Source organism: Bombus flavifrons, chromosome 17 (genome assembly GCF_040668555.2).
Source record: "Bombus flavifrons isolate JBK064 chromosome 17, iyBomFlav1_principal, whole genome shotgun sequence".
Taxonomy (NCBI): Eukaryota; Metazoa; Arthropoda; class Insecta; order Hymenoptera; family Apidae; genus Bombus; species Bombus flavifrons.
Genome location: NC_138458.1, coordinates 4,993,237 through 5,003,696, shown reverse-complemented (window position 1 = coordinate 5,003,696; position 10,460 = coordinate 4,993,237). Strand labels below are relative to the sequence as shown.

Sequence of the window (10,460 nt, the reverse complement as noted above, 5' to 3'; positions counted from 1 at the left end):
CATATAATACAAGAAAGGAACTTCACACATTTATTCTATTAATTTGCAAACATAATTCGTCCGCGAATGATGTGCTCTTGGTTGCAAAGATAATTTCAATCGAATATCGTATGCAATTTTTCTGCCACAGCTTGAAGTTTGGTATGTGAGAAGTAAGTAGAAAGCTTTAGAGAGTAAAATGTCTGGTGCTCTTTGACGCTATTTAACCCGGGAAATCCAGCGATTTCGCTGCACATGGATTCCTCTTCCTCCAATTTCTGATTAATCGAAATATTCGCAACAGCGAAATTTCCTAGTCGCCTTGCTAAATTTTAACAACAAAATTAAACTGTAGTATCAACAGGTATTTCCTACATTTCATATCATTGAATAATTTTGTTAATATTAGGAATCGAATAGTTACCCAGTTGCTTTTACTTTCCCCTCTGTTATTCTCATTTTATCTTCTCTCATATCGTTCGTTTGCTAGAAGTGTGACATATATGAAAAATCACCAGTTTACCAGCTATTTATTAAGACAAAAGTATCATAAACAGCTAATAAAAATAAACTATTTTGCAAGAGCAGTGACCTCATGCGATATAAAAAATTGTTAATCCATCATTTAACAATAAGCAACATATATGAACAATATTTTATTAGAGTCCCTGTAAAGCAAAAGACTATTAGCCAAATTGTAAATGAAAAAGATTGTTCTATTTATAAATAGTTTATAATTAACAATTCTAATATTAATAATAGAGTTTTAATACCTGTAATATTTTAATATACATTAATAATTCTCTGGCTGAAACTTTCTGTTGAAAAATTGGCCTTCTTCTATTGCAACATTTTTTTGAAATTAGCCAAATTGTAAATGAAAAAGATTGCTCTATTTATAAATAGTTTATAATTAACAATTCTAATATTAATAATAGAGTTTTAATACCTGTAATATTTTAATATACATTAATAATTCTCTGGCTGAAACTTTCTGTTGAAAAATTGGCCTTCTTCTATTGCAACATTTTTTTTAAATATTCTATTGAAAATATTCTATTGAAGTAAAAATAATTATCGTTTAACGTTTCTATTAATTAGAAACAGATTACTTCCATGCAATCAACACGGCCACCATCGGTTTCGTCCACATCTGGTGGTAGCCCCATGCAAGGTCAGACTTCCGGTTCTAGAAGCAAAATGGCTTCGAGAGCAAAGACGCCAATTTCCGGTTCAACAGGATACAAAGGATCAGCTTCCAGCAGAACCGGAGGAGCCGCGGCAGCGACGTAAGAATTTTTAGAGTAATTGGTTTACCTGTTATGAGATTAAGGAACTTGTAATATCTCAGACAAATATTTCAGGGAAATATTTTATCGTCAAACTCGTAGCACCTAAAATTATCCTTATTTTAAAATGTTTAATATCCTACAGCTGATATTATTATTTTGCTCGATAAATTTATACACTGTGAGTAGAAAGAATGTAGCTAAAAGAAGTTGTTAAAATGTGACGTCTGTAACGATGAAAATAATTGTAAAAAAAGTAATATTTTTACTATAAACAAATTATAAATAATTTCTAAATAAACCAACGAAATATCAACAGGTATCAGAGAAAAAGGAAATATTTCGTTATCCTGCTATCTTAGAATCGCTTGTGTCGAACATAACCTTAGGAGTTGAAGGAACTTTTCGATCAATTTTCTTTACAGAAGAAGATATCAACGTTTTTTTCAAATCTCATCAAATTCTTTTTTAAAGATGTTACAGTGACGCTCTGGTTCCTTGCAAAATGTGTGGCCGCCGTTTCGCTCAAGATCGAGTAACCCTTCACGAGCAGATTTGCGCGAAAACGACCCAGAAAAAGAGGAAACAATTTGATACGATGATGTATCGCGTAAAAGGCACCGATCTCGAACCGTTCGTGAAAAAAGGACTTGTGAAAAAACAAGTGGAGGTCAGTACTTCTTGTCCCGAATCTCTCGTCCTCTTCCGATCCTTCAAAATTCCCATCTCAGTTCATCCTAACTGTACGAAGCTTTAAAGAAAGTAAATTTGAAATCCATGTTTGCAGAGGTAAAAATTAATTCTACTCGTTATAAAAAAATATAACGCGAAGAACAAGACTAACGTAAGAGTAAGAATTGTATGCAGTGTATTTGGAGAAAACGTTAAGTATCGAGTAAATAAGATTTTGTAATTTATTACTGAAACTACGAAATCAGTGAAAATAACTGGTAACTGTTAGTCAATTAGTTATTGGTCGATTAATTTTGAAAAAATGATATCAACCATCCACTATATATAATTATCTCAATTTTCTCAGTAATTTTCAAATAATATTAATCACAATTCAACATGCGATATAATGACAATGACGATGCTAGAATATTTTAGGTTGGCAACTAAGTGATTGCGAATTTTGTCATTACCACCTAACCTAAAATCTTTTCAGTGATGGAAGAATACCACTATCTTATATATATTTTAGTAGATAGAAATCTTTTTTAATGGCAAGGCTGGTCCGTATCACGAAGAGAAATCCATTATCGATAAGAGATCCATTTATACCACGAAAGAATCAATCGTTTTATTTTTTTTTTCTTCTCCTTTAAAGAGAGAAGGACGAGAGATATCGATCTGGAGGAATGAGACGGATTGTCGTTTTGCATGTTTCAGAAATCGAAGAAGCCGGAGATAAAGTCGAATTGGCGGCGCAAACACGAGGATTTCATTAACGCCATACGCTCGGCCAAACAAGTACAAGCACACCTGGCCGCTGGAGGCAAGCTCAGCGATTTGCCACCGCCGCCGGTTAGCGATAACTACGATTACATTCAGTGTCCCCACTGCGGAAGAAAATTCAATAAGGCCGCCGCCGAGCGTCACATTCCCAAATGCGAACACATGTTGCACAATAAGCCAATACACTCGCGAGCGCCGAAACCAAGGCGTTAATTCTGCCGGAGTCATTTCTGCTAAACGATCTTTCTATATACGTACATCGAGCAGGAACAAGATAGATAAAAGTGTCTTTATTTTGAGAAAAATCAACTTGAAATAAAATTTGAAAAGAAGAAAAGGAAACCAGAACGAAAGATTAAATTAAATTGTAGCTTGAAGTGTGATGTTATATTTATAGTAAAATGTGAAAAAATATAGACACAATAATTACGATATTTTTAATAGAACGCAGCTTTCATGAAGCACCTTGTCTCTATCTTGTTCGTGCGATCGATGCAGTTTTATACAAGCGTCGCGTTAATTATGGAATACTTAAAAAATGTTGTATGGGATCTTACATAAATGGAGAAAAAATTCGCAGAAGACCGTCATCTATCGGACATGTGCACGAGACGAATGTAAAAGCGATTTGTATCTACAGCTTGAAATCTTTGGGTTTTCTCCGTGTATTTGGGACAAATGTATTTTTCAATTATACTAAAATAAAGTACGAATTTCCTCTACACCCTGTATATACATCTGTACGTAGCGAAACGAACGAATGTTTGATCGTTATTTTTTCAAAAGATATGCAGAAATGATAATATATACATATATCTCCTCTGTTTATTTTGTGAATTAAAAGATCATGAACTAATAACTATCTGTTTAAGAGAAATTAAAATTTACGGCATCCCGTTGTGAAAATTTATAACATATATTTTGGAACGCTTACTTTATACGTATTTGTATCTTTTTATACAATAATAGTAGCAAAATATTGTATGGCTATTTGTCGCATTGTAATCGATCCTCCCAAAACGAAGAACGTATTGTGTCCTCATATAATAACCGTATGTAATTAGTGAACGTTGTTTAGAATTGATGAATTAATTATTAGCAAAAGCCGTTTTGATTAATATTAAAAATATTGTGATTTATTTTGTAAGTTTTCATTGAAATAGATTGCCACACCGAACGAGGAAACATTTTTATAGCGCTTAATCTTCTTAATATACGGAAATATTGTAACATTATTGTTATAATGAATTACTGGGAGCTAATAAACTAACTTTTTAATAAAAGAATAATAATGACGCAACATATCTACCTTTTCAATTGTATTAAATATTATATCGTATTTAAAGTACTACGAGACTTGTTGGATTTTCTTATCTGGAAAATGTTGAAAAACTGTTGGATTTGACGAGAAAAAATTATAGTGAATTAACACGAAATTCTAGGAAATTTAAGGAAATATTAAACCTGGAATGTTGGCAATGAAAGTACATACGTAATTTGGACGGAGTCCATGAGAGCAGACGACGTGGTATTCCCGGTTGATATAAGAAATATGTATTTAAAAAGTTGTCTGTGTTCGTCAGATTGTCATGATTAAAACGCGAAGTCTTACAATGTTTTTGAACCCGTTCCACGTATAGAATAAAATAATGGATCATTTAATTATCTTGGTGGCTTTAGTACATTTATTGTACTGTCCATTTACAAAAGTGGAAGAAAGTTTCAATCTACAGGCTATGCACGACATTTTATACCATGGCTTTAACCTGTCGGAGGTAATTATTATTGTATTTATTGGAACTATATGATATTAGAAAACAAGTGTTTAAGAATTAAATAAGTAGTAATAAGAGAGAGAATATTTGTCTTTCTGCCTTGACAGGTTGCTGACATACAATCAAAGAGATATTACGCAAAAACTTAGACATTATATTTAGAAGCAGATGCATGTATTTATAAACTTACGATCAGCTGATATAGTTTCTGCACGCTTGAAGAGTTCACTAATATATTAATTTCTGCTTTCATTAAAGTGAAAGTATATTAACAAAATTTTTGAAATTATATATGTTCATTAATAACATACTATGATAATTTGTAGCCAAAACCATAGCCATAAAGATAGCCAAAAGGAAAATTAAATAGTTTACAGCATTTGTATAAAAACATATTCATATATTTATTAAAAAAGAAAATAAAGACAAATAACTAATCGTTTGTAACATATTCTTGTTCTATGATAGTATGATCATCATGAATTTCCTGGAGTTGTGCCACGATCGTTCATGGGACCAATTATAATATCAGGCTTGGCATCACCATTAATAGCAATCATTAATTATTTGCAACTTAATAAATTTTTTGCTCAATACATTGGTAAGTTGATTAATATTATTCATTAGCATTATTAACGGCTTTTGTCTTATTATTGATATTAAATCTTTAATTTATAAAACATATCACATTAAAAAGAGGTAATTAGTATCATGTTTTTCCAGTAAGAGCAACATTGGGCTTGTTAGTAATAGGCACACTGAAGCTATATAAAGATGCTTTACAAAGCATATTTGGTTTGCAATTTACAAAATGGCTTGTTGCAATTACTGTGACACAATATCACTTTATGTATTATCTAAGTCGTCCATTGCCAAATATAATGGCTATGCCACTAGGTAATTTAAATTCAATATTATCTGTATTTTATTTAGTGGTTTACATGATAATTACTACTTGTATATCATATGTATATTGTAGTACTACTGGCTTTGTATGGATGGTTGAAACAAAATCACATGATATTTATTTGGTCATCTGCAGCAGCAATAATAATATTCAGAGCAGAACTTGCCATGCTACTGGGATTATTCCTTTTGTACGATATAGCCAACAAGAAACTAACCATACTAAGGTATTTACATATTATATTGTGGACCATTGATTCCTAGTATGGCTGTAACATTGCATACAGAAGTGATTAGAATCATCAAGGAACCTTCTGCAAAACTGCACTGATTTGTAAGCTTTGTTTGCTTATAAAACTTATTAACATAACAAAACCCTTCTGTCAAAAATAACTAAATTAAACATAAATTTGATAAACTGCAATAAGACTTATGCTATTGTTAAAAGTAGAAAAGAAAAGTGATTAAAAATAATTTTGTAACATAGAAAACATTCATCTATTAAAGCTATATAAATCATTAGAACAAAAGCTTCATAAAATTAATAATTTTTTAGACTGTTTAAAATTGCGATTCCGGCCGGTATATTTTTTCTAACGCTAACGATCACAGTAGACTCTATATTTTGGAGACGATTATTATGGCCTGAAGGAGAAGTATTTTACTTTAACACTATCCTTAATAAAAGCAGCGAATGGGGTGTATCCTTTACCAGAGTCACTATTTTTAAATGCATTTATTCAAAATGATAATTTTAAAGTATTTTGTATATTACTTAACATAAAAACAGACATCGCCATTCTTGTGGTATTTTTACTCAGCTCTGCCTCGTGGGTTAGGTTTATCTTACTTTTTAATACCTTTGGGTATGTTATGGGATGCACGAGTTCGAGCATTAACAGTTCCTGGTATAGCATTTGTTGCATTGTTCTCATTTTTACCACATAAAGAATTGAGGTTTATCATATATGTCTTTCCACTGCTAAATGTTAGTGCTGCAGCCGTTTGTCATAGAATGTAAGTAACTTACATTTAATTTTGCTTTTTGAACTACTTTTAATTTTTAAATGTCTGAAATTGTAATTATACAGTTCTTTGTTTCCTTAAATTAGATGGGAAAACAGAGGGAAAAGTCCATGGAATGGAATTTTAGCACTAATAATTTTAGGCCATCTAGTTTTAAATGCTCTATTTTCTATGTTTCTTTTATGTGTCGCTGGTTCTAACTATCCTGGTGGTTTAGCTATTGCTAAATTACATAGACTCGAAAAAGATTCTATCAACCCAGTGCATATACACATTGATATTCTAACTGCACAAACAGGAGTTTCAAGATTTACGCAAACAAATAGTTCTTGGATGTAAGTTTTATAAATGAACTATTTGAAGTAGTCATAAAATGACAAATCTCTCTAAAATGATAATATGCTGAAGATAAATTTCGTTAGACCCAAATAATAGTATAATCTAATTTATGATTAATTAACTTCCAGTTATTCAAAACAAGAAAATTTGACTATTGATAGTCCTGAAATGCTTCAATTTACACATCTTTTAATGGAAGCTAAAAGTAAATACTCACCCAATATAAAACCATATCTTAAAACACACGATATCTTAGATTCTGTAGATGGTTTTTCTCATATAGCATTAAATTATAATATGTTACCACCAATAAGGATAAAAACTAGACCAATTATATTTATCATGAAAAGGAAGGCTAATATACGATATGATCCCAAGAAAGCATCACCGCAGACAGTTTTGAAACAGTCAAAAGAAAATGCTACAAAGAAAAGTATAGGCGGCAAGGACGTCCTAAATGACACTGTACAAAATATGGAACCAATATTGGATGAAATAATGGAGTCGTTAGAGCAATTTGAAAAGCCATTAAATATTAATGATATAAATATATTAGATTTAGAAGTATCAGAAGATGAATTAAATAACGAAACAAACGAACCTACCGAACTCATTGAATCATTAAGCACAGAAAAGTTACCTAATAACATATCTGAGAATAACTTATCACAGTTAAACACATCAATCACTGAAGAAAACCTACAGACCATACCAAAGCTACAAAATGATATCATGACTGAAAGCAATACTGAATTGCAATCTGATATTGAGAATAATTCTAATATTAGTGAACAAAAATTGGATATAAAGGAAGAAGAAAATAAAAAGATAGAAGTAGCTAAAGAAAGATTAAAACTTGATAATGTTCAACAAGATAGTAACATTTTAAAGGAAGTTGTTAAAAAACTTATTCAAGAAAAACTGGAGGCAGTTAAATTAAGAAAAGATGCAATAGACGAGAAAGTATTACCAGAAATTCCACAGAAAATTAATGCTAAAATGAAAAGAATAATTCCAATAAAAATAGAGTCATCACAAAAGATAAAAATTATAACGAAGCAAGACTTAAAAGAAAAATATTCGGTGATTCAAGAATTAAAAGAAAAACCTGCAATAGCTCAAGATATGAAAGAAAAACCTGTAATGATTAAAGAAATAAAAGAAAGACCTATGATAATTCAAGAGACAAAAGAAAAACCTATGATAAAGCAAGAACTAAAAGAAAAGTCTGCAGTAATCAAAGAAACAACAGATCAACATAAACCACTTAATATGAAAGAAAGCATCAGAAATATAATCAATCAATTTAAAGAATTCGAAAAAGATTTTGTACATGAAGATTCAGAAATAGATAAAAAAGAATTAGATGTTAAATATAATGAGCAACCTACAGAAACAAGTACAAAAGAAGCAGAAGATTTACAAAGAATAGATATTATGACAGAAAATAGAGGTGTAAAAACAATTAAAGATGCCAAAGAAAGTCTACGGGACATAATAAATCAGTTTAAACAAATAAAAAGCGAATTAACTTCAGAAGAAGACGATCTATTTGAAAAGATTGAAGCTACATATATGGAACGACCAATTGCAGAAACGTTAATGCAGTTTAGTGAAGCTTTAAAAAATTTAGTACAACGAAGAAGAAAAAGTAAGACATTTACTATAAACACTTTTGAAAATAAAAATGATAAACCTAAACCACAAATTTTACCAAAACTGGCAGTAGGGGATCATCAGTCTCCAACAGAATTTCCAAAAAATTCAAAAATGCAGAATTATAATAATGAAGGAAAGATATATAATACAGAAAAAGCAGAAAAAATCATTCGAAATATTAATGGAAATGATGGCTCAAGCCAAGGTACAAATAAAGTTTTACAAGAAAGGTATTTTATCACGTATGCCAATAACAAAAACGTCCCCATAAATGCTCAAAAATCTAGTAATAGTGTTTCAAACACTGTAGTAAATGACTATGCTTCCAACGAAAAAGATGAAATGATGCAAAAAAAAAATGAGAAATAGCTCAAATTGAATGTTGAATTACTCATTATTTTGTGCTTTTTAATAGTACAGCTATATAATTATAGTAAACTGTAAATACGTTGTTCTGTGATAACAAAAATGTATATCTTAATTAATGCTCATGCATTACCAACACGGAAAAGGACGAAATTTATTTTTCCTGTGTTATTGTTTAAAATATCAAAAAACACTGAAAAATGATAAAGCATTTGTTTAATATATAGTATCACGAAGATGCCACAACTGTTATTTTGTATGTATACTTGTTAAAAACAAAAATTCAAATTAGAAATTTAGATATTTAACAGTAGAAGTTTACGTATTTAATATTAACATGTATGTATATAGTAATTGTTTTGTGTATTGTAAAAATATCTTATTAATTTTTTATATGTTTAGATGTTGATATATTTATCTATATATTATATTATTTGATATGAAACTAATATTTACCAATGCATGTTTTAAAAAAAGGCATAATTCTATTATTCACCTTTGACTATTTACAATTTTGCTAAACTGCCTTATGAGAATGGTCTCATTATTTTCTTTTTTCTATCCTAGCATTTAAATTTTGCTTTCTCATGTGCTGTGCTTTTCCTGTTATAACTAAGACATTACTGTATCTTATGTTACTTAAGTTTATTTCTTTAATCATATTCTCATCAGATAGAGCTTATCACAAAAAGAAAGTACATTCATTTCCATATTGGTATTTGCAGAGCATTCAAGTGCCTTAAAATCTCTTCCAAATTCTATATGTTGTAAAATATTAAAAAATTATATGTATACATATATAACATACTATGTATTAATATTTTGCAATAAGTAAAAGTGATTTAATATCAAAACTGTAAATTAATACCTAATATTACTATTTCAATCATTGATAATCAAATATGGTCAAATTGCAATTAAAGATTTTATTAAAGAAAAAATACAATTAATCAATGTTAAATTTTTTTTATTGCAATAAGTTTCTTATAATTCTATGAATATTTCTCGAGTAATATCTTTATTCCCTTAAATGATTGTATTGTGCAATACACAGTAAATGCTACAATGATCCAATATACCACTTTATCTCGTGTACCACACTTTAAATACACAGGAAGATTATCTTCACACTGTTTAAATAAATGGAAAATAATTATATATAAATTACACGGAGTTCATTTAATTATCATACATCACGTCATTTTATATTTATATCAAAATCAGTTAGACCTGCATTCTTGCTTGCTTTAATTTCAGTTTCTGTAGATCTTTATCAGAAATTAATCGTGGGCGCCCCATGCAAATTGATCGATGTAATAAGATAATGTTCTTACGAAAAGCTTTTAACTGAGCAATCTACGAATGTAATTTTACATGTTTCAAATTATTTAATAACATTCAAGAAGCATATTACATAAATATTTTCATTATGATCAATTTATAATGTAATGTTTGTGTAATATACAATACAAAAGAAGTTGATATGTTGCCGGAAAAGTAGTAAAAAATATTTTCAAAAATATTTACTTACAGCCGACATTTTATCGTATTTATTCTATCGTTCTATTCGATATATATTTTATATGTTCACGCACGATGTCCGACTTTATATAAACGAAAAAAATTGAGAGATGCTAAAACAGTGTTGCTTTGTTTGAATGCG

At 29.8% G+C, this 10,460-nt stretch overlaps 2 protein-coding genes and 1 long non-coding RNA gene across 7 annotated transcripts in view; 2 read left to right on the top strand and 1 right to left on the bottom strand.

Moving 5' to 3' along the window:
* LOC138188883 (microtubule-associated protein futsch) overlaps window positions 1–4,030 on the top strand; it is an 88,655-nt gene extending 84,625 nt beyond the window's left edge. For 3 of the 4 annotated variants that reach the window (XM_069131030.1, XM_069131029.1, XM_069131028.1), the window contains exons 7-9: window positions 1,081–1,268; window positions 1,743–1,938; window positions 2,661–4,030. In XM_069131030.1, the coding sequence (XP_068987131.1) occupies window positions 1,081–1,268; window positions 1,743–1,938; window positions 2,661–2,939 (663 nt within the window). In that variant the 3' untranslated portion in view covers window positions 2,940–4,030. Of the gene's footprint in view, window positions 1–1,080; window positions 1,367–1,699; window positions 1,939–2,660 lie in introns of those variants that run through there. The other variant, XR_011175726.1, reaches the window with a different exon arrangement.
* LOC138188900 (uncharacterized) lies at window positions 469–10,448 on the bottom strand. Of its 2 annotated transcripts, none has more exons than XR_011175740.1 (3): window positions 10,329–10,448; window positions 948–1,296; window positions 469–647 (listed from the first exon to the last, which is right to left on the bottom strand). It is a non-coding gene; the product is annotated as an uncharacterized LOC138188900 (long non-coding RNA). The 2 variants fall into 2 exon arrangements; XR_011175741.1 differs by lacking the exon at window positions 10,329–10,448 and adding an exon at window positions 4,036–4,110.
* On the top strand, window positions 4,250–9,062 carry Alg12 (Alg12 alpha-1,6-mannosyltransferase). Its single transcript, XM_069131042.1, has 8 exons — window positions 4,250–4,501; window positions 4,970–5,102; window positions 5,225–5,398; window positions 5,481–5,634; window positions 5,964–6,108; window positions 6,198–6,424; window positions 6,520–6,768; window positions 6,901–9,062. The coding sequence occupies exons 1-8, from the start codon at window positions 4,376–4,378 to the stop codon at window positions 8,798–8,800; spliced, it is 3,108 nt and encodes a 1,035-aa protein (XP_068987143.1). The 5' UTR covers window positions 4,250–4,375; the 3' UTR covers window positions 8,801–9,062.
* Window positions 10,449–10,460: the final 12 nt, after the last annotated feature.